The sequence below is a fragment of the Dipodomys spectabilis genome, unplaced genomic scaffold, assembly GCF_019054845.1.
Source record: "Dipodomys spectabilis isolate Male_0828 unplaced genomic scaffold, ASM1905484v1 ptg000095l, whole genome shotgun sequence".
Classification (NCBI taxonomy): Eukaryota; Metazoa; Chordata; class Mammalia; order Rodentia; family Heteromyidae; genus Dipodomys; species Dipodomys spectabilis.
Window position 1 is genome coordinate 32,874,303 of NW_024870772.1, and position 24,556 is coordinate 32,898,858.

At 38.2% G+C, this 24,556-nt stretch overlaps 1 protein-coding gene across 1 annotated transcript in view; it reads right to left on the reverse strand.

The window, feature by feature from the left end:
- Ubl3 (ubiquitin like 3) overlaps window positions 1–23,652 on the reverse strand; it is a 56,935-nt gene extending 33,283 nt beyond the window's left edge. The window contains exon 1 of the mRNA XM_042685397.1: window positions 22,641–23,652. Within this exon, the coding sequence (XP_042541331.1) occupies window positions 22,641–22,667 (27 nt within the window). The 5' untranslated portion in view covers window positions 22,668–23,652. The remainder of the gene's footprint in view (window positions 1–22,640) is intronic.
- Between the last annotated feature and the right edge of the window lie 904 nt (window positions 23,653–24,556).

Below are 24,556 nucleotides of genomic sequence, written 5' to 3' on the forward strand. Positions count from 1 at the left end.
GAAAAAAATGTCCCTTTTTTTAACTTTTCACAAATGAAAAATCTAGAGGCCTAGAATTTTATCAGATTCACTTGCTATGAAAGACAACAATGCTAAATAAAACTAGTAATAAAACTAGTTTAAAAGTTTAATTTTGGAGGCTGTGGTATAGCTTGTCTACCATGTACAAGGTCATGGATACCATTCTTAGCACCAAAAACAACAAGAAAAGATTATATTTTTACTTTTTAATCCTTTAAAAGTAAAACCAGTGCAGTGACAGTGAATACTAAAACTTCATAAAGTTATTAATAATTTTTTAAAAGAAAGATATGTTCTACAAAGAAAGGATGAAGAGGACTTCACAACTTATCAGAATTCAAATGAAATAGAACATTAAATTTCTAGCTATGAAAAAAGATTTGAAAAACAAAAACAGTAAAACGATAATAGAAAACATGCTATGATGAAAAGGAGACTGTGAGTTTGATTTTGATTTTTAATACCTTATATGTAATAAATAGAAGTGAGGAGGGGAAGAATATACTTAGAGACAAATACTAGGGGAATGGAAAGGGGAGCACTACCTTCACACAGAGCTGTAAGCTCCCACCGAGGGATGTAAGCTTATCTTGGCACTTCTCAGGACACACTGTGATCAATGCAAGACACAAACCAAACAATTCACTGGAACTAGAAATAAGAGAAATAAGCTAATTTATGAAGAAATAAATTTCTAATTCCAGTACATATGTTTGCAGGTCGCCAGAAAACCACCTGTTTGATGCAGACTGGACCAGACATAGAATAGCTTATAAGACTTTGTAGGAAGTGACGCTGTAGCTCAAGTGGTAGAGCGCTCGCCTTGAGCTGAAGAGCTGAGGGACAGCGCCTAGGCCCAGAGTTCAAGTCCCATGACCGACAAAAAAAAAAAAAAAGACATTGTGTTTGTTGAATGCTTATTAATGTGCCAGATATTAGGCTAAATTTCTTATGTACATTTTCTTATGACAAGTAAGATCTGTAATTGGTGGTACAGGTGATTGAACCAAGGGCCTCCTATATCATCAAGTCTTTTAGTTTGATCTTGTTTTAGAAACAGGGTATTACTAACTTTGCTTAGGCTGTCTTCAAATTCATAATCCTTCCATCTCTGCCTCCCTTGTAGTAGGGATTATAAATGGTGTGTTTCACCAAGTGTAGCTAGTAATTGTGTTTTAAATAATATTTAATGCTGTAAGAAAATGATCATTCCATAATACTAATTTTAAAATACAAACTATAAAAGTGTTCATAACAAAACAGAGAGAAAAGAGGAGAAGATGTTAAATACTAAGAGCTGTTATTTCTGGATAGGGCAATGAGGGCAATGACATTTCAAATTTTGCTTTATCCTTTTCTGTAATGTTTCTACAATTAGCATGATTTACTTTGGGGGGAAGGAGGAGAAGACTGCTGCTCTAATAGTTCTCCATCCTGGCCTATTCTTGGTAACTCTGGAGATAAAGTCTTTCAGACTTTTCTGCCCAGGCTGGCTTTGAACCTTGATCTTCCATATCTCAGTTTCCTGAGTAGCTAGGATTACAGGCTTGAGCCAACAATATTTGGCTTGATTTACTTTTATTTATATAAACAGAAATAACAACACATACATATATACACACTCGCCTTCCCTCCTCCCCTCCCAACTTGGTTATAATAGCCCTGCAATCCAGAAATCAACACATAAAAGACACAGAAAGTTAGACATTGAAATTTCCACTTGATCCAGAAATGTGGAGCCATTTAATTATTAAGCTAATTCAACTATTAAACCAAACCTACCAAATCTGTGAAGTGGCTGCTGTGTTGATTAAAAAGTATTTAAAATCCTCTACTTAGAAAAATGTTATTATACCATCAGTATAGCCTTCTTTTCGAGAAATATGACTATATAATATGCATCTTTTCATTAAAAAAGAGATTCTTTTTGCTTGGGGGCTATAGGAATCACTCTTCCTTAGTGCAACTAAGGAACTACTATAAACTGCATTATTCCTATATTTTTAGAAATGTTTCCTCTCATGATTTTTATTTTGTATGAATGGTTCAAAGAAATATAACATTCAAGATGTTAAGATGATAGAGCATATTTCTAAATACTCCTGATATATGATTTCCATGTAACTGCCCAACATACAAGCTAGATTACATACAAGCAGGATTTAAAAATAAGTCCTGAAAAACTACAAAGAATCTCTAGACAATCAAGGAAATTAGAAATGGCATTCTACAATGAAATGGTGTGTATCCAAAGTAGCACACTGTATACTACATAAGCAATCAAGTCATCCAACCAGATAAATTTGTGCCATTGAGAAAAAAAAAATCTACGTAGCTAGTAATAGTTATCTTCTCTTTTATGAAGATTGGCTGACATACTTTTACATTAGTTTACTTGAGAAATGAAAATAATTGGAAAATATCTAATGCTTCTCTACTGACTTACAGGGGATGCTCCAATTGAAACTAGGAACTTGAGCGAGGCTTTTGCTAAAGATTTCTGTGGAGGCAATATTTGCACTGAGTTAAGTATGAGCCAGAAATGCAGAACAGATGGCTCTAGACAGTGGGAGAACTTGAATGAAGGTATCAAGGAAAAACCAGCACATTTGAGGCAAAAGAAGAAAAACAATAAGGACAAAGAATAATAACTTTTTAAAGTCACAAATCTTTCTATTCAGCTAAAATGAAAATTATTGTCTAATCCTGGGTTCACATTAAAAGACAATTTAGAGCAAAGGCAAACATCTATAAATGAAATATAAAAACATTTTCAATAGCAACTTGCTACTTTTTAATTCACTACTTAATTCATTCTTTACAATGAAAATAAAGCAACTTTCAATCAACATACAATACAAATATGCTTTAGGGAAGGAAAATCAGAGATACTTTTTGAAATAAAATGAAAATCCTCAGAAGAAAAAGATGTCATTACTATTAGTGACACTACTCTCATTAGCCAATGAAATAATGTTCAGAATTACAATAGGAAACAAATTGTGATTCTTTCCTATATTGAAGAGAGGTCACTATTCATAGCGATTAGAACTCAAAAGAAAACTAGTTTTAGGTCCTATTTATAATCTTTTTAGAAATAGAGTATGTAATGTTATTTTGCTATAGATTTTGTGACAATATCTTAAGTTACTGTAAACAAATAGGTTGTTTTAGTTGCCTCAAATATATTAAATAAGGTTTTTCAACAGTTACATATTTTAGTCTTCAGTGTTTAAAACTGAGCCTGCTTGTTAGCTTTATATGATGGTCAACCTTAACTGTCAAGTTGACTAGATTGAGACATATCTATGAGATTTTAATAGTAAAGCACATGTGTGGAGGTATCTATAATGCGTCTGACAACAGGTAGATTAATCCTTTGAGGGCATTACTGGAAGATGGTAAAAAGCAAGAGGTAGTACCTGGTTGGTCACTGGGGGCTGTATCTGTCCCAGGTCCCCTTCCTACTGCTCTCCTCTACCACACCTTCCCTACCTGGTGGGACTAACCTCTGAAACTCCTTCCTTTAAACTTTTTTTTTTGTTAGATATGTGACTACAGTGATAAAAATGTATCTAATCTTCTATGGAAAACAGATTCATTTTCCAATAGTAAACAACCTAGAAAAGAAACTCGTGGTTACAACAAAAGCCTACTTAAAACGTAAAACTTGTTAACATTAGCCGGGCACTGGTGTCTCACACCTGTATTCCTAGCTACTCAGGAGGCTGAGATCTGAGGATCACGGTTCAAAGCCAGCCTGGGCAGAAAAGTCCTTGATACTCCAACCAACCACCAGAAAACTGGAAGTAGCACTGTGGCCTAAGTCATAGAGTGCTGGCCTTGAGCTGAAGAGCTTTTACAAACCAGGGTGCTAAACAGGCTATGCTTCTGTAGCCCAAGAAAAGGTCTGTACATTTGTTAAAAGTTAAATGTTGTATATAAGCCATTTTAAACAGGCTGCCCAGAGGCAATGGGAGGTAATTAAGAGTGCCAATCAGTTGCAGTTTAAAAAACATCTATTGGGTTTTGTTATTACAAAACTCTGGCAAGCAATTGTTAGTCAATTGTTAACAAGTTATCAGTAACCTCTATCTCCATTGATATCCTTGTTGCTTTAATCAAAACAAAAAGGGTTTTTGTGACCAAGACTCTTTTTGCTACAATCCAAAGCCAGCAGGGCACAAAGAATCCCTATAAGACTATCTCCCGGCTAATCAGCAAAGAGCCAAGCTGAAGGCATGGCTCAAGACTCTCACCTCCAAGTATCCAGCCAAAAGCTGAAAATGGCATTGTAACTCTTAAGTGGTAGAGAACTAACCTCCAGTAGAAGTGTTCAGTGCCGAAGCCTTGAGTTCATTCCCTGTGAATGCCAACTGGGACAAGCTATCCCAGCAACAAACGCTGAGGACCCCTTCCCCCGCTCCCCCCTTCCCAGGACACAGTCAGTCCTGACAATGGAAAATCTTGGAGAGGAGTAAGAAGAGATGACATCCTAAATGAAATCACTTTACACTTGCCCTTTTAAAATTAATCAGAGCCAGGAGATCAAGAGAAATAGTTGCTTGCCCACCTAATGTCCATGCCTGTCTACCTTCTAACTAGTTAGCCTTGCCTTTGTTACTTGCTATTTGTATTTATAGTAGCCTCTGACTGGTACTTCCAATCAGTCCATTATCTTCTCCCCTACCCAGTTGCCCAAAAGACCCTAGACAACCTCCCCCCCACTTCCTGCCCTGAACCCAGTTATTCCTTCTTCCCTGTAATGGGCCAAAACTGGGTTTATGCTCCAAATGGAACTTTGCTGGCCCACGGCCAACGTGTGTTCTCCTATGTCATTCATGTTAACTGACCTTGTCAACTTGTCAGCTATTTGTCTGACCTTTTCAAAAGTTTCTTTTAACAGCTAACAGCCCCCCAACCCAGGACACCACCTGGGAACAAGTCAAGGCCATCCTGTTACTACACTCAACGGAGACATCACTTACACTGTCCTGCCTTGCCCAGTACAGGCCTGGACTCTAAAGACCCCAGAGCTCCAGGTACTCCTTGATGCCCCAGGCCAGCAGGAAGTAGCCAAAAGAGCCCATGACACCTGTTAGCTCTGGTACCTTGAAATAAATCTCTGCTACCTTCTCCTCAGGTTACTGTGATCCTAAAGAGGGAAAACTCTTACTCCCCGCTCCAGGATGCCGGAAGTCAGGTACCATGCTATGTCTCCAATCCGAGACAGAAAGGGCAATTTCAGGTTTTTGATAGCCTCTTCTAGGAATCAATCCCTCCATGGCATATTCCTCTCTTTGGCTACTAACAGCAATTTTTTGCCTTTTATTGTTAACATAAGCCGGGCACTGGTGGCTCATACCTGTAATCCTAGCTACAGGAGGTTGATATTTGAGGATTGTGGTTCAAAGCCAGCCTGGACAGAAAAGTCCGTGACACTCATCTCCAATTAACCACCAGAAAACTGGAAGTGTTGATGTGGTCTTGTATTTTAGATAACTATTGTCATGGAAAAGATAAGGACCTTTACCAACCAAACTATCAAGCAAAATGCCTCCTGAATGGTACCTGGCTGAGCAATGAAGCAGGGATCCCTGACTACTTCACCCCTTTATAACAGGAAATAGCTCTAGAAGAAACAATCTCTGCCCACACCCCCAGCCTGGTACCCCTATTTTTATTAAACAACAAAGTGGGGAAATGTTAGCATTATGCCCACCTTTGGTCCTTAGCTCCACCCAGCCCTGGAGTTCCTGCCATACAATTGGCCACTCCCTCTGCCCAGACCCACCTGAGCACCCACCTACCTCACTTCCTGTGCCCAAACCCTCCTGCTACCTGGATAGGGACAGGTGCCATGTGCTCCCTTCTCCTGGGAAATACGGCTTCTCCAAAAAACCTCTTAATAAAAAGCTCATTTAATGCAAAGATATTTTTTAAAAAAACCTGTTGAAATTTTTATTCTGAAGTTCCAGGCTAAATTTTATATGGAGGTAAAGGAGAGAAAATTATTCTTTCAACAATTAATCAAACAGATAACACCCCTTTACTATTACTGTAACATAGGTTCAAGACACAAAGATAAGGACGTGTGCTCAAGACTTACATGTTCCTTGTTCTAGTGTCATATGGACCAGACAGAGATAATAGACTTTGATTAAATATGGCCCAAGGGGCTGTGGTCTAGAAATACAGGGTTTTAAAGGACCCTAAAGCACTACTGGAATACAGTAGCTACAACCAGAATACTCTGGCTATCTGTGGTAGCAATCATCCAAAAGCTTCAAAATTGAATAGAGTAGAGATGCTTACAGAATGAATAAAATTTTATTATCTCCATTTTAGATGTCTGCTGCAGAAAAATCATGAAATAAATTAAGCCAGGCATGGTGGTTCATGCTTGTAATCCTAGTACTTGTGAAGAAGGAAGAGGATCAGAATTCAAAGCCAACCTGGGATATATAATGAGACTGTCCTAAAGAAAGAAGAATGAAAAAAAGAGGAAAGGAGGATAGTAACTTAGGGAATATTTTGTCTACTTTAGAGATGAATTAGTAAGGCATCTGTTTCTATATAGAAATGTTTTGACAAGAAAATCTGTTTACTCCTCTTCTCTTAGATCCATGTAGAGCAAATATTTAAGATCATTTTAGTTCTCTTGAGACATTATTTGGCCTAACCCTGGTCAAACATAGTAGCGACTGAGGTGTTTATCTAGGATGAGTAGCACAATCCTTCATTTTATTTTGCTCATCTGAATGATGCTTTAGCCTCAAACACATATTGTTCTTACAACCTGTACAAAATATAGCTTCCAACAATGTTGCTGGTATTTTGGAGGTGATTCTGTGTACTTCCCAAATTGTCTCCACATAAATCTACCTTTAAGTTGTGAATTTCCAAACTTAAAACAATGGCTCTGCCACTCATAGAGCACTTGATCAGATTACAACACAGAGGAACTCTGGGTGAAGATCTGCGTAGGAGAGTCTATAACTGCAGTGAAGGAGCATTCTTTACCTTCTGGGGCTACTTCAACTTTTGACAGCTGAATTATCTATATATTCCTAATGTAGGTAAATTTGACATTCTTCTTCAATATCACATTACCAGTTTCACAAGAGTCCACCATAAATATCACTTGCCACACAATGACCCTTTTAGGATTAACTAGGTTAAGTGCTTAGGGATATCATCTCCTAAACTTTCAGGATGTTAGCTAGAAATTCCATCCCCCTTTTTGGATTTTTAATATCACTGTCAGCAGACTGACTTAGATGAATGATATTGGAATGAATGCATTTTAACTGCAGGGCATGTATAAATATAACTTTAAATTCTACCTGGTGTAAAACTCCTTCTATCCTTCAAACACATGTGGTATTGAAGAAATTATTTAGAGTATGGCATAGATTCATGGAGCTAAGAGTACTTAATTTTGGAAACAAGCAAAAGCTTTTTGTTTTTGTTTTAGCTTTTTTGTGCTGGTCCTGGGGCTTGAACTTAGGGATTAGGCACTAAAATCTGAGCTTTTTTGCTCAAAGCTAAGGTTCTACCACTTGAGCCACAGTTGCACTTCGTTTTTTGGTAGTAAGAGTTTCACAGACTTTCCTGCCTAGGCTGGCTTCAAACTTCTATTCTCAGATAATAGTCTCCTGAAAAATAACTGTTTTGTTTTGTTTTTTATTCACAGAAGCTGAGTGCTGTGCCTAAAGCGAATCTCAAATGATGGGCTAAGATAAATCACTTTTGAACTATGAAATCATTAAAATACCAGCAAAAGCATGGAAAATAAAAGCAAACACATTCTCCATGTTAAATTCTGGAAAACATCTAGGAGTATATTTTACGAGAATCTGTGTTAATATTTTGCTATCTGAAGACCTTAGTCTTGGCTAAACTCTAGAAAGCAGAGACTGCTATATCAATAATCAAAAGGTAAATTAGGAGTTATTTATTTTACCTTGATTCAAGATGTTGCACAAATTATATTAGGTGTTTGCAACAATTTCTAAAGACAAAAACTCCACCAGTGTGCCTATGCTACCAGTACCGGGGCTTAAAAACAACAGCTTGGGCACTGTCCCTTAAGTTTTTTGCCTATAGCTAGCACTCTGCCATTTGAGCCACATCTCTAACTTCCTGCTTTTTTTGGTGATTAACTGGAGATAAAAGTCACAGTTTCTAAGAGTCACACAGTTTCCCATTCAGATTGGCAGTGAACCCTGATCCTCAGATCTTAGCTTCCTGAGTTGCTAGAATTACAACTAGTCTCTTGGCATTCTATACTATTTTATAATTTTTTTTAAGTATAATTTGTAATCCAACTCTAAAAGTAGAACATAATCAAAGATAATGAAGTCTAATCAGTGGAAGACTAATAATAAAATCAGGTTTGTTAAATGGAATATTTAAATACAGTTTGACATGTACATGCAATACCAACCAAGTCAGGCTTGACAGAAACAAGAGCAGAGCTAGATAAATAGCAACCAGCCAGAGAAATTTTTTTCTGTAAGAAACAGATTCAAAATTAGATTTGATCCACAGAATGTCTTAAAAGTGCTTCTATTCAGTCTAAGTTATAAAAAGTAACTTGTTCTAGCTCGAACTGTTGGCAAAAGTTTATTTTTAAGATTTGATACAGCTGCCAGTTAGCAAATTAGTGTGGTTCATTGAGAAATTTTATTTTGGGCTCTCATTTCAAGTCCCAAGGATAGAATTTATTATGCACAAATTCTCTGGGCTAGAAGCTGTATCACACCAACATTTAGCTCTGCACTCAGCCTTCACTGCATCAAGGAGTGAAAAGAAATTCGGGGGCAAAAAAAGCTAAAATAAGAAAACAGTCATACTCTATCTCTCACAAGCTTTCTAATTCATGATCAAGAAGTCTAAATTTAGACTAACCCAGGAATAAAAGATACTATCACACACATCCTTTTTACTCAGGAAGAGAAATTTAATATATCTGTAAAGCCTTCAAAAACCACAGGAATTCAGAGACACTTCACATTAATTATTTAAGTAACTAATCTCTTATATAAAGAGCAAGGAAAAAAAGAACTATTTAGGTCACTTGACCATGAGTATAAATAATGTTTATTTTCTTCTTTTTCCTCCCAGGAAATTTTTTTTTTTTTTAAAACTAGACGTTTCAAAGATAATCGATCACCCAAAGGATATTTCTCTGGACAAAAATCACTTTACTATTAAACACATTTTTTAACTGTTTTTCAAACTACTAAAAGGCAGCATAGAGCTTTATTTTCTTATGTATGTTTTATAATATTAGGTAATTACCACTCATTTTAAGGAACAATGAGAATATAGTTGTTTTAAAAATGTGTATTATATAAAATATGTAATACATCTAGAAATACTTATGAATAACACATAAGTGGAATTTCACAGAATAATCCAGGAGAAACAAGTAGAGCAAGTATAGATGCAAATAAAACATTTCTCATAAAAAATGAAGTGTTAAGTGTGTGCCAGTGGCTCACACCTATAATCCTAAAAACTCAGGAGACTGAGAGGACTGCAGTTCAAAGTCAGCCTGGTCAGGAAAGTCTGTGAGATTCTTATCTCCAATTAACCACCAGAAAAACTAGAAATGGCGCTGTGCCTCAAGTGGTAGAGCACTCGTCTTGAGCTGAAGAACTCAGAGATAGCACCCAGGCTCAGAGTTCAAGCCTCATGACTGACAAAAAAATAAAAGAGCAAAATAAGAAGTGTTGCATAATCACACCTTACTGACTCTGTGAATGTTAAAATCTGAAAGATTTCATTCAAATCCTCTGCAAAGGTGGTAATTTACCTTTGGGGCAGAAAAATTATGGAGTATGGTTATTTTGCTGATTTTTTTCTTCATCTCAGAAGTCCTGAGATACAGAAACACTGCCATAGAGTTCAAAGGAAACAGTTGCCTAGGAAAACAAGACCTGTCCAGGTTAATAAAGTTGTCACAATGGTTCTTCTACCAATTTGTGGCTTTAGAAGACCTGAAATAACAATTATTTTCTGCAGTTGATTCTGGATAACCACCAGTTACTTAAAATGGTGATTTAGGACACTAGGACACTGCAAATTACATATGTAGACCTCCTTTGTCAGAGCTCCTCTCTTAACAATGTATGTTCTTACTAGAGTCATCATTTTCTTTGAAATGGAAAAGTTAGCAAATTAAATCACTTAGAAATAATACAAGGATATGTTCCCTCTCCCAAAGAATTGAGGGATCAACAATGTCAAAGGGGATGAAAAGCCTGCAACTCTGTCACAGGACAATAATCTCCTTTACCAACCCACTTCCTGAACTTTTCTATAGATAATTATAAGGATAAAAAAGGATAAAATAAGGATAAAAAAAATGTCAACCACTTCAGAAACAGAAGGTTCTACAAATAAAGTATTACAGGATGAATTAAAATGTTTGGAGTTAAGTCCAATAGTGTATCCTAGCTCATCACATCACAACAAATGATCTTTAATTACTTTTCTAATAAAATATCTGGTGACAGTAGTGTATTAGTGACCTTGCAAAACATGTACCAGAAATTAACCCAATCTCAGGTATTCAGCCTTTTTATAAACTCTAGGTTTGCAATACTCCCAGATACCTTGCAGTCCTGAATTTTTACACATGGCTCCTATTTATGAAACAGTATTTAACATTTAAAATATTATATCAAGTTTTTGTCCTTTAAGTTATTTTCTGATTTACTTCTGTTCCTTCATTCAAAAGACACGGGACATTGCTTAAATCAACAAATTAGGTAATTACCATAAAACAAATGGTAAACTTAACCACACATTAAAGACTTTTTATTTGATATTTGAGTTTATTTACATTAACTGAATGCTGCTTTTTGTTCTTTAATTTGACCAGATGCATATATGAAACTAATTGCTTCACATTTGTACTATGTCTAGGTTTTAACAGCACAATATGCATTCCTAGATGTTGTCATACAGTTATTACACTATGACAGAACAGGCTCTGGAAACAGAACTGCCTGGATCTGAAACCTAGATTTGCCAGTTACCAGCAAAGTGCTTATAGACTCCATGTATTTGCTTTCTTATCATGTATTTGCTTTCTTATCTGCAAAATGGGGATCATACCTAGATTATGGCATCATAGACAAATTTTGTGGAGCACATAGCTTTAAATATTTAAGGACTATTAAAAGCACTAAACTTCAGTTAACATTTTCTTAACTTCCATTATAAAGTTCAGTCTTTTGGTTATTACCTAGATACTAAGAAAAGACAAGAAGTTAGAGGTGAAATATCATTATTAATATAATCATGACTATCAACTTAAAGATAAAAAAACCATAGACATCAAGAAAGTAAGGAATGGTTGAAAACTCAGGGGGAAAAAACCCAATATGACAAAATAAAACAAAACACACAGCTAGCTAGCTTCAGGAAAATTACCAAATATCACTGAACTTTACCTTCCTCATCAATAAAATGCAGGTAACACTGCATTTTCATTATGGTACCTGTTAGTCACTGACTCCTTTAACCCAAAAACTTATTATTTTTTTCCAATCCTGAAGCTTAAACTCAGGGCCTAGGGTGCAAGCTTTGTTGCTCAAGGCTGGTGCCCTACCACTTAAGCCACAGCTCCAGTTCCAGCTTTTTGGTAGCTAATTCGAGATAAGAATTAACTGCCCAGGCTGGTTTCAAACCTCAATCCTCAGATCTCAGCCTCCTGAATAGCAAGGATTAAAAGTGTGAGCTACTGGCATCCAGCTCCAAAAACATTTATAAAGAGCCTACCATATTAAAAACAAAACAAAAACAAGTACTAATACTAGTTTTTGAGGCAAAAGAAAAACAAAATACCTATCTATGGCCTACTAAGGAAGAGAAATCAAAGAATTAAAAGATGTAATACATGATATGGATAAGGTCAAACAGAAACCTTAGGTGTGGTCAAGAGAAGTAGCGGGAGAGAAAAGCAAAGAAGGTACCACCCATGCATAGAAAAGCCCACTGACAAGGGCCCATAGCAAAGCATCTGGTATGTTCAAGCATTTAGCATCGTGGGAAAGAGCTTACCTTATGTGTGAGGATTTGTATGACAGAAGCGTATTAAATAAAAAAGAGATAAAATCCTGAAGATAGGCAGGAAACAAATTACTCAAAATCCTGAAGGGTCATGGTAAGAGCTGCAGTTTTACCTGATGAAAATTTATTCTTCAGTGGAAACATTCAAGCTACTTTGGACAAAGTATTACAAGAGAAATGTGGACTGAAGTAGGACTCGTATCAAGACTAATTCAGGAGTCTGAGAGACAGACTTGCACTAGGCTGGCAGTGTGGAGATGAAGAGAAGTGCATGGGATCCATATATTCTTGATTCACTGATATAGTAATGTGGAAAAGAGAAGTATTAATGTTGACCCATAGATATGTTGGATTTAATGCTTGGCTGATGGCACCATAAAAAGCAACACAATTATATACTTAATTTTAGTTGTTCTTAGCCATAAAAGAATGGGGGGGGGGATGTTTACTGGTAATACTGTAGGGCAACAACACAACAAAAACTGAAACAAAGTCCCATCATGAGAGAACAGTAATATCAGATCAAATTTCCCACTATTTGAAGAGAGGGAGAGAAACCAATACAGCAAAGGAGGAGCCAAGGGTTCCTTAAAGGAAAGCATAAGGGGAAGATCTCCCCTACCCTTTTCCAGCAGGTGTTTGTCAATTACTAGTAGAAAGCAAGAGCAAGGAGAGAACAGCATCCCAGAGCTTCTATCAATCTCAGGAGAACCAAAATACAAAAACTAGAATTGTCAAAGTTAGGCAGGAATTGAGGATCCCAGACTACAGATCCTTACAAGACCTACATTCTGTTCAAACTCAAAACATCAGCATTTCGTTTTTTAAAGTAGAAGTAAAGGTAAAAGCAGAAGGTAAAATTATAATTTTAAAAATTGGCTCCTTGAAAACACTGAGACAAGGCATCACAAATTACCAATAAGCAAAGAAGCAAACGTGATAAATACTATAAATGTCAAAATGATAAAAGACATTGTGAAAAACCTGACACCAACTTGGAAAATGTGCATGAAATGGACAAAACTTTTTCCATTTTCTAGACATTTTATGGACTAAATTCTTTTATAAAACTTGTCAAAACTGACATAGAAAATGTGAATAGTCCTGCATGTAATGAGGAGATAGAATCAATACTATTTACAAGAACACTTCCAGGTGGCTTCCCCACAGAATTCTTTTAACTACTTTTGGATGAAATAAAATCAGCATACACAAACTCAAAAAACAGAGAACTCAAAAAACATTTTCCAGTTCAGTTTATGAGATCAATGTAATCTTAATAACTAAATCTGCCAAAGATTTTACAAGAAATTAAAATTGCTAAGTAATTTCTTCCACGAACAAAAAGTGTAAACATTTGAAGTATCTAGCATATTAAAAAAGCCTGTGCAGCCAGGTGTGGTGGTTCACACATGTAATCCTAGCAATCAGGAGGGTGAGCAGGAGGATATAGAATTAGAGGCCAGTCTGGGGTAGCCACATATTGAACCAGACTGGATACAGTAAGACCGGGTTTCAAGGGGGAAAAATTATATCTATATATCTATATATATGTGTGTGTGAAATGTTTTATATAGCATATAACAAGTATTACATATTATATATGCATATAAATATATTGTATATTTGTATAAATGTATATCTAAATTATATATACATATATAATGCATAAGTGAAAAAAATCATTTGAAAATTCAAGAATACTTTAAAATTAGTAAATATGTATCTTCCTCCCTATCCACTAAAAAACTTAACATATATCTTTTGGTACAGTAAGACAGATAAAGACACAAACATATATTTAAGAATATCCCCATTATATCATTTTTATGATAGTGTCTGCTGTGATTTAAATAATTTCCCTAAATCCAAAATGTATTGGAAAGTTAATCTCCCTAATGAGATAAGTCCACCTTTAAGAGATGATTACTATGACACAACCCTCATAAAGACATTATTAAGGAGCAGATTTAGTTATAGTTCCCCTTCCTCTACTTCTCTCATTCTCTTCCTCTCCCTCCCTCCCTTCCTTCCTCACTTATTCACTGGATATGCAGTATTCAGAAAACTGAATAAAACAGAAAACTGACTAAAAACAATGCTCAACAGTATGGAAATTAGCTAAATAATTTATATACATCTACCTGAATCAGTTCAAAAAATTACAATGTGGTTCTATACTTTTTCATAAGTGATGCTCATAATGGGTATATATGACCTAAGTTGAAAAATATAACCAACAGGAATTGTTCTAAGACAAAACCAGTTATTTTATGTTGAAGAAAATTAAGCAGTATCATGAGAACATTTTGTCTTGACACAATAAATTGCCATCTTAATTTAAGTACATATATGAGATATAATGCCAAACATCAACAACTTTGTTCAGCAGGAAGAACATTTTCTTCTGAAAATATAATCATAAAATAAATTCAGTCATAGAAACTGCCTATAGAAAACAGACCATAAAAATGCTACTAGATTTGAATATATTCAAAGAGTTAAGTTTACAGGAACACTGTGTAACAAATACACACATAAAAAGTAAAGGATAGATAGGCACAGAAGAAGAAAAAGGAAAAGGGCATTCTGGCTAGAGGGCAACAGCAACGCTTTATCACAGCAGACTAACCCAAAACAGGCTGGGCCCATCAGGGCTGAGGAAGACCACCACAGATAACTTTGCTTCCTTATTAAGGTACCTCTGTACCATTTTAGTTTTGAAAAATTGCTTTTCTTGTCATGTACCTAACATCACGACACAGCCAAACACCCCATAGGAGAGTAGAACAGGGGGGAGTGAACTCTAATCCTGAAATTCCTTAACTTTTCCTCCACATTAACTTATAAATCCTTTCCTCCATTGAAGTTTGTCATAACACAGCCATACAAAATCTTGAGAAGCCTGAACTTCCTCTTGAATGTGTACTTTCACCTGGTAATCAAACCTCCAATCCTTTACTTTGTCTGGTCTCTGAAAGTAAAGATCCTGGAGACATCCTGGAGACAGGGCAGATATGGCAATCTGCTCTATCTTTGAGACCTTCACCCACAAGCCACAAAAGAATTAAAAAGTTCCAATAAACTTAAAGGAAACTCTTTAACTTCAATAAGTAAAGCAACCAGTGCTCATTAAAATATTATAATTCTAGAGTTACAAAATATGTTACAAGGTTTCAATGGTTTTTGGTGGTTTTTTTTCCAATGGTTTTCATCTCTATGCCTGGGGCAGCAAGGTATTGAGAAGGAATCTAGCTACTTCTTAGGAAAATGTGCCAAGGGAGTAGCAAGGTTTGTTCAGGTATGGAGGGGAAGCATGCAGAATGCTTATCACTATGCCACCAGACCCATATTTCCACTCAAACAACATTTTTTCTGAGTGAGCTCAACACTCTCCCCTACTCCTTTTTTGGTCCAGAACTGGTGTTTGAACTGAGGGTCTCCCATTAGGGCCCAGGCACTCTACCACATGGGCCATACCTCCATTTCATCTCAACTAAATTTCTTAGTTTCTCCAAAGCTAGGTGTGAGAAACTAAAAATGAGCTCCTTTAATAATAGACCGGTATAGGTGTCTGAAAGACAATGACATAACCAATAAAGATCAACTGGCAACAGTTTCTCCCCAGGCCACATCACAACTCTAAAAGAACTACACTTCTTTTTTCTGAGTGCTAACAGTGTTTCATGGTAGACTTCCCCAGCCTCCTTCCTTCTTCCACCTCCTAAACAGACTGAAAGCCATCAATGCCAACTGACTTCCCCTTCATGTGTGCTAACATTCAATCCGGAATCAATTCAATCCTCCAGTTTCTAATTCAAATCATTCAGCCTAGCCTAATCCCTATAAAGAACTCCTCCATCTTCCCCGAGACTCTGCTGGGTTCCCTTGGCAAACTTTATTCCTTTCTGAAGAAGACTAACCTTGTCACTGTGCTGAAATGAAATTCTAGGTAAAATGTCACACATCTGGCTGGTAAATAAGTTTACAACAACCATTAGCTCTCTGTCTTTGAATTCAAAGTAAAGCCACGTGTGCAATTTGTATTGTTAAATGAACTTACCAAGTTTTACACAACCAATAATTTGTGTCTTGTTGGGTGTGGTAGTACAAGCCTGTAGTCCCAGACACTCAGGAGGCTGTCTTAAGTCCAGGAGTTCTGTCAGCCTAGGTCAATATAGTCTAGACTCCCCTCTCACCCCCAACTCCTCCTCTCCCTTTAAAAAAAAAAAAAAAAACTCTGTAAAACACTGCTAAGAAATGGAAACCACCACCACCATCCACAGAAAAAATGAAATACTAAACAACCAAAATAAATAGGACCGAGTCCATGAAATAAACACCACACCACAGAGTGTAGGCCACCCTAAATTTCAGAGAGGCTTTTAAATTGTTTGACTGAACATTCCTAACTATAAAATACTTTATTGAGCACATATTTTCAGTATGTGTTTCTGCTTATGAATCATATGTTTATTGTAGGACTCATACTAAATTACAAATTAAAAAGATAAAAATGTTTTAATTTTTACTTTATTATTTTGAGTTCTTTTACAATCCTTAATTATTTTTGTTGTTGGTGGCAGTGTCTGTTTTTTGCTTTGGTTTTTTTTTCTTCTGGGGAGGGTAAAGTAAGGAGGGCAGAAAGGGAGGGACAAAGGGTGAACAAATGCAATCATACTATCAGTGTATACTATGTGGAAAGTGACCTATGTAACTTGTGGGCAGGGAGGGGGAAACTGAGGGGAAGTAAAGAAAGAGGTGACACTGCCCCAGAAAGGACATGTACTTATTATCTGATAGCCCCTCTTTATAACACTTCTTTTTGACGGATATGGGGCTTGAACTCTGACTCTGGGCCTGGGCACTGTCCCTCAGCTCTTCAGCTAAAAGTGAGCACTCTACCACTTGAGCCACAGCAACACTTCCATTTTCTGAATAGTTTATTGGAGATCAGAGTCTCACAGACTTTCCTGCCTGGGCTGGCTTTGAACCATGATCCTCAGATCTCAACCTCCTGAGTAGCTAGGATTACAGGCATGAACCACTGGCACCCGGCTGTATAACACCTTAATAATAACAACAAAATTATTTTAAGAATATTCTTGATAATACAGTAAACAAGAGCACTATTATTGAGCATGCCTATTCTGTAAAATTTTGGGTTTCACAGTCTGTGAAATTCAATCAATTTTGATATATAGCTTTAAGAGCTATCTTGTCATAACTGAAAAGTCTAGGTCATGCAGATTCATAGATTCATATAGTACAACCCATCACAAGCTTACCAAATCTGTATAAAACTTTTCCTTAATATGTAAAATTTTTATTAAAAATAAGTTGTGATATGAATTGTCACTAAAGTCTTATATTCCCTAAATAAAATGTGTTGCTTTCTGCGGGCCCAAAGTCCACTGGAATTCCTTACACAAAAGACAATTTTCACCCAATGGATTGTAAATATCTAAATATGCTTTCAAAAGTTTCTTTCCCGAGCAATGGTTTCTTCTGTAAAGCAGATACATTCTCACCTAGGATTTAAAACACATAGGGCTAGAGGCATGCTCAAGTGGTAGGATGCTTACATAGCCATTGCAAGATTCTAAATTCAAACCCTTGTCCTGACAAAATAAAAATAATAAAATCCCAATTCTGCCATAATGAGACAAATTAGTTTGCTCAAAAATGCTTGCTAGACAAGAATCAGCATGTTTTGTAATAAGCATAGAATTCATCTTTAAATTCTACAACTCAAATTCTTTGACAGTAAAATCCTGTCATGTCAAAACCAAATATCACAGAATTTTTTTAAAAAGTATTTTTAAAGTTACTATATAATAAAAAGATTTGGAAACTTTGAGAAAGTTATGTCATTCCCATGCCTTCCCTCAGAAAACCCCACTTATGTAACCCCTCCAGTGTGGATCTAGGCAATCTCAGAGCAATTCTATGTAATAATACAAGAGCTCATTCTCACTTTTGGGAGCACAAAGTACTCAGAAGTAATAATATTTTTACTCTCACATCTCAACTGACTTGCCTCACAGTGCCTCACTCTATAAACTATTGAGTTTACATATAAAACCTTACAATCTATACCAAGAGTTGAGGAGAGCCTTCTAGACTTAATAATAAAACTATGTAACACAGGGTAGTATGCAATGTAGTACGTATGTAACTGCACAGTGTATGCAGTAAACACTAAGCAGAATCAGTATTATTCAAATAATGATTCTAAGACATTAAAAACCAATTAAACTAACCTGGGCAAGGTGATGCATACCTATAATCCCAACACTTGGGAGGCTGAGGCATTGAGGTATCTAGTTTGAGGCCAGTCTGGAGTACATAGTGAGTTTTGAGATAAGACTGAGCTACATGATAAGACCCTATCCCCCCCAAACACACACACACACACACACAGTGACATGTAGGATATTCCACTTAAATTAAGAGAATAACAAAACTTGTTAGGTTGGGCTATTTCAAACCACAACTTTCATGTCTTCAGAAAATTCACTGATTCAGAATGGTATTATCCAAAGTGCCTAGATGACCATCAACCCTAGTTACTTTCATTTCTCCCTCAAAGAGGAATTTAAAATTTAAATGGCATACGAAATTAGATGTTTCAGCCTTCTAAAACACATTTACTACAAGAGCCATCAGCACTAAATCCAATAATTTGTGTTCAAACTTTAATATTACACTTTTCATACTCAAATTAATACACAGATAACATTAACTTCATATTTGCTAGCAGTGGTAGGGAACAATATTTACATTTTTTAAAAGGTAACAAAGAGTTTAGTAACACTTCCTTAGCAAAAAAAGTAAACAATGTTTCCATATAAATTTGATATAAGTGTAAAAAGAATGTCAAAAGTACTGAAGAAATATGATTCACAGAAAGTGTAATCCTACTTGGGCTAAGAGAAATGAGCTGGGTAGCATTCAGAGTTCAAGGTTGAGGGAAGTTGTTTTCTCAATAAAATGTTGAATTCAAAACACCAAACATAAGACACAATCAACTAAAACAATTTAGAGAAACAGTCAATTAGAGATTCATTATGTATGAAGTTATTCTTTATATATGTAAAACTCTTTAGCTTCATAATATCTCCCAACTTAAGAGTTGAAATGAGTGGCTGGAAAGGTGGCTCAGTGGTAGAGTGCTTGCCTTGCATGCATGAGGCCCTGGGTTCGATTCCTTAGCATCATATAAGCAGAAAAAGCTGGAAGTGGCGCTGTGGCTCAAGTGGTAGAGCTCTAGCCGTGAGCTGAAGAGCTAAGGGACAGTGCCCAGGCCCAGAGTTCAGGCCCCACGACTAACAAAAAAAAAAAAAAAAAAAAAAGAGTTGAAATGAATCTAATGAGAGAAAATAAGATAAACAGGAGCAATTATATTGAGGTATTTTTAACTCATTATTAAGAATGTGCTATTCTCTAGGTCTTTTCCTCTCATACCCTACATATGTCATTTTGCTTTAACTTGGAAAAGTGATAAAAGTTCTCTTTAAAAGGAAATTCATTTTAGTAACTTCCTGTCCACAAGAGGGCTCCAATATTTCTTCCATGAGTAGAAAGAGCTATAACAAAAATTACAATTAAAATATATTTGAATATTAAGCACACAACACATACTGGGAGAAAAAAGATGTATTGTTCTCTTATTTAACCCTAGACTAAAAAATTCTTATATCTCTAACAATTTCAACGTGCTTTGTTTTGTTTTAAGATTCGGTGCTTTTAGCTGTTTTAGCAACTGAAATCTTTGCCATTGTTCTCACACAATTTCTTAGGTAGTAGTTTCCAACCTAATCAGTGTCATAAAGTATAATTTTAGCCCAAAGCTCTAAGTGGTATCCTAAATGTTGTATAAAATACTTTTTAAAATATAAGACTTTATTTTTATAACTTTCCCAGTCCAGAAAGTAAAATTACTGCCTTAGCTACCCAGTCAAATATCTTCATGCAAACTAGTTATTAGCATAACTTGATTCCTGTGGATTATACAAAATGAGACCCCTTAAACACAAAAATGTATCAATTGTTTAAAAATAAAATTGCAATGGGAGAAATGTGAGGTCTATTTATGAAACAAAACCTGGATGCTAAAATATTGATTTTAAAGTGAGTCATAAGCATTGTCATCAAATTGCATCAAAAACAGCAATTGATTTAACAATTACTGTAACTCTTGAAAGAATATCACTAATGAAAACATGACAGATTATAACTTCACCACCCTACCCTATTCTCCTGGACAGGATTTTCCAACAAGCACCATTAAAATGTAAAAGAGCATTACATTTGTTTCTAAATATCTCAAAGGAGCTTTCAGCACACAGAAAGCTTAACATTGTACAACTCTGCAAAATGTATGCATTTGTACATGCAAGTTTAAAAGACTGTAACAGCTCACACCCTCATCACTTTAGAGTTTACAGTGAGGGAAATGTTAATTTCTGAAAAGATGTGGGGGTGGTGAGATTAGCTTTTCAAATTCAAAGAGTGCTAAATTGTTCATGAATATAAACTCAAATTAACTCAATTATTGTCATGGGAAGTTTAACAAATATGAAACATTAATCAACTTCTAGCCAATGTTTAGTATATTTCAAAAAGTTAAGGTTTCTTAAGGCACATATCAAATAAAGACATTTGTAAGGCAAAAAAAAATGTAATGCAAGTAAATAGTAAATACAGGTTTAAAAAAGGCAAATAACAATCTTAACTTCCAGTAAGTTAAACATGAAACACCAAAAACATCCAAAACAAACTGACATACCTCAATACCCACTGTGAAATAGCATCATTGGGGCATTATATGTTTATTACATAATACTGCTTTGCCCTTGCATATCACCTTTAATCAAGGGATCTCAAAGCACCACAGAATCAAGGCCCTAACATAGTCTAAGACAAATAGCCAGATTTTATAATTGCAGATATTAATAAAGCCTTGCCCCTACTTCCCAGTCCCCAGATCCCAGCACAGCTTCCAAACCCTTCCTCTCACTTAAAAAGGGTATTCCCCAAATCATCTCAATTTGCTACTGATGCTAGTACTTTCTCGCTTTTCTTCTTCCTTAGGCCTAAAGCAACGACTGGCACTGTTTTAATGCCACAAATCTATTCCATTACAACTTCTGTGACAGGATAAATGGTACTCCGGTGACCTGCACTGTGCATGAGGATAGAAAATGGAGGCGATAGCAAATCTTTGCCAGAGGCGATTGAGCCCACAGATCAGATCACTCATCAAGCACGGGGAAATGCTATTTCCCAGCTCTGTCTAGAGACCTCTCCAGGCAACTTCAAGAGCAGTGTGAAGGCAACCAGTCAGCTACTCTGCCGGGCAGGGGACTATTGTCCAAGGTGTACCCAGGAGGGAAAAGAAAACTCAGGTGCCAAGAGTAGGTGGCTATGTAGTGCATTAAATGGAAAAGCAAACATAAGCAAAAATGTCTTTAAACCAAGGTCATGTAATTTTCTTTTTAATCTGTAAAGGTTTCTTCCTACAAAAATAGATGACTAAAATAATTTTAATCATTGGTAAAATTTAATTGTATGTTTTTTTCCCCTGGAATCTACAAGCATTCAAATGCCAACCGTGGGAGCATAATCACATTAACTGCAATTCTTTCACAAGCAGGATTATTCCTGTTCTTGTTTTCTGCATCCTGTGTCCTTAGGACTGCAAAGTGGAATCTACACGCCCACAAACGCACCCCCAGCCCCGACAGCCTGCACCATAACTGTTAAGTCAATCTACTCAAAACCTTAACCTTCCGAAACCAAAGGAAAAGCGTCAATAATCGGTATTTTTTTTTTTTGTTTCAAGTTCTCAGCACTGAGTGATCAAGGCTTAATAAATGTTTCATTCCCTTTAAAATGTAACGTGGGTCAAATATTTGTTACTAAGAAGCCCTGATCGCAGTGCCAACTCCAGTCAGCCTAGGTTGGTGAAAAGTCTGAACATCTTTAATGTTTCATTCGTCCCCCTTGTTCATCCAGATACTTCCGAAAGCTCACAGCAAATTCGACTCCACTGTTCCCTAACAAGGTGGGAATCGCTGTTCTTGGAAACTGTCAAGTCTGAATCCACTACATTTATGATCGCCTCTGGGTCACTGACTAAGAGTCCCCGGTCCCAGTCTACCGACGTCTCCAGAACGACGCCTGTCCTCGCTCTGCTGTCACTGACGTTTTCTGAAGCGTTAAAATCCAAGTGCTCAGAGGCTTCCAGCCAAATGGGGAGCAATTTCCTCCCCCGTGGGGCCCTAGCAACATTTCCCGACTTCTCCATTGCCTTTGAACACTTTGAACCCCCAACCAGACGAGAAAAGTCGGTTATTAAAAACAGTACTTTATAAAAGGGGGAAACCAGAAGTGTCAACTTCTCCAAATCTCCCAGCACGGTGGCTTTTTTTCGACCGTGTCCGGCAAATCGCCCCGCGCCGGCGTCCTTCCCGATGAAAGATTAGAAACCACAATTAAATCAGTGTCATCACTTATCATACACTTACCATATCCGCGGGGACATTACTGGACATCTTGCCGGTTTGATAGAGACCCGATGGGTGACGCCGAAAACACACACACGCACACGATCAGAAAGTCTTCAAGTTTTCGAAATTAAAAAAAAAAAAATCTTCACAATCCTGATTGGTTCGAGATGTGCTTTCCAAAACAATTTAGAAAAATGAAGTTATTTCGGAGCTCAAGTGTCTGCCTGGCCCAGGTTCTTGTGCGAAGAACAATCCCCAGGAGCCCAGTGGCCGGAGCGGGGAAACTCTCAGGACAGCCGGCAGCCCGTGTCCCCGTCGTCGTCGTCGTCGTCGTCGTCAGTAGCAGCAGCCCCAGGACCGGCCGCGCCAGGTGGACGGAGCCGAGTGACACACGGACATGGAGCGGGGTGGGAGGGGGTTAAATCCGCCTTCCTCCTTTCCCAGCCCCGGCAATGATTCACACTCGTTCCCGAGTCAAGTCCTCATTAAGCAGGAGAAAAATGCCCCGGCGTGGATGTAGACAGATAACTATGTGGCCACACATGGACGCGTGAGCGGTGAGTGGCCGCCGAGCTGGGGCCGGCGCCGGCCGCGCAGAGCAGCGAGCCCGGCCGGGAGCCCCGCGCGCTCGGCCGCGGGCTGGGGGAGCCGGGGGAAAACAGCTCAACTCGCGCCGCCGGGGCGGAGAGCCGGGCCGCGGAAACCCGCGCTCAAGGGCATTTAACTACTTGGGAGCCGGAGAGAAAGCCGGGACGGCGAGCGCTCGAGGCGCTCGAGGCCGGGCAGGGGGCCACCCCGGACGGCCCCCTCCGGGGACTCAGGCCGCGCGCGAGCCGGGGGCTCAGGCCGCGGGCGCCGCCGAGCAGCTGCGAGGGTCGGGGCGCATCGTCTCCGGCTCCGCGGCGCGGCTCCGCTGCCTCCGCCTCCCGCGGCTCCGCCTTCCCCCTGCCCTCCCCGGCCTCGCGAGCTCCGCCGACGCCGACTGGGGCTGCTCTCCGGAAGCGGCCGGGTCCTCCCTCTCCTCGGCCCCAGAATAGTTCCCACTCAGAGCTTCGTCTCCCCTCCTCCTCCCCCCCCTACTTCTCAGCCGTCCCACACGCCGCAGCCGCCTCCTGTCATCGCCTTTCAAACCAACATGGCGGCGGCGGCAGCCTCGCGCGCGGAGGGGACACCGGGAGAGTGCGCCCCCCCTCCCCGCAGTCGCCGCCCCCGGCTTCCCTCCCTCCCTCCGCGGACACCGCGTGCGTCACAACGGAGAGCACCCTCGAGCATCATGGGAAATGTAGTTCACACTCAGGAGATGGGGGGCGGGGGAAGGGGCAGCAGAACGCGTCCTTGTGGGACTCGAAGCCACGTCCCCCGTAGCAACCGTTACTAGGAAAGGAGAACTCTGTTTTTAGTGGCGTTAGCCCAGCGGCAGCCCGAGAGTTAGGCGATCCCGGTACCTGCTTGCTAGCTACCAGGAGTGAGTGCTGTGATCGTGCCAGTTGTTGGTGAGGAAATAATTGGGCATGGAGAAATTCCCTCAAGCGCAGTATGCACAGAGTTAAAATAGAACATGTCTCGCACCCGAAGCATTCATTTTAATTACAGCACGCTCTCCACATCCTGCAATTTCAAACCATGGCGTAGAGTGATTTCGTCCAGGTCTCCTCAAACATTACCTTATGAGGATCTGAAAACAACCATTGATTTCCAATAAGGTCGTAGAAGTTCAGCAGGAACAAGGATCTCATTAAGTTGTGAGAATGTTTGAACATGTGTCTCTTGAAGACCCAGGGTCACAAAAGCTACAATATACTTAATTGAAATTACAAAAAACTGTGTTGGATACAAAAGTATTATCATGCCAAATCTGTATCAGGAAAGAGCTACTACAAATTATATGTGGATTCTCCTGGTAACTGGCTTAATCCTCAAATTGTATTTAACTG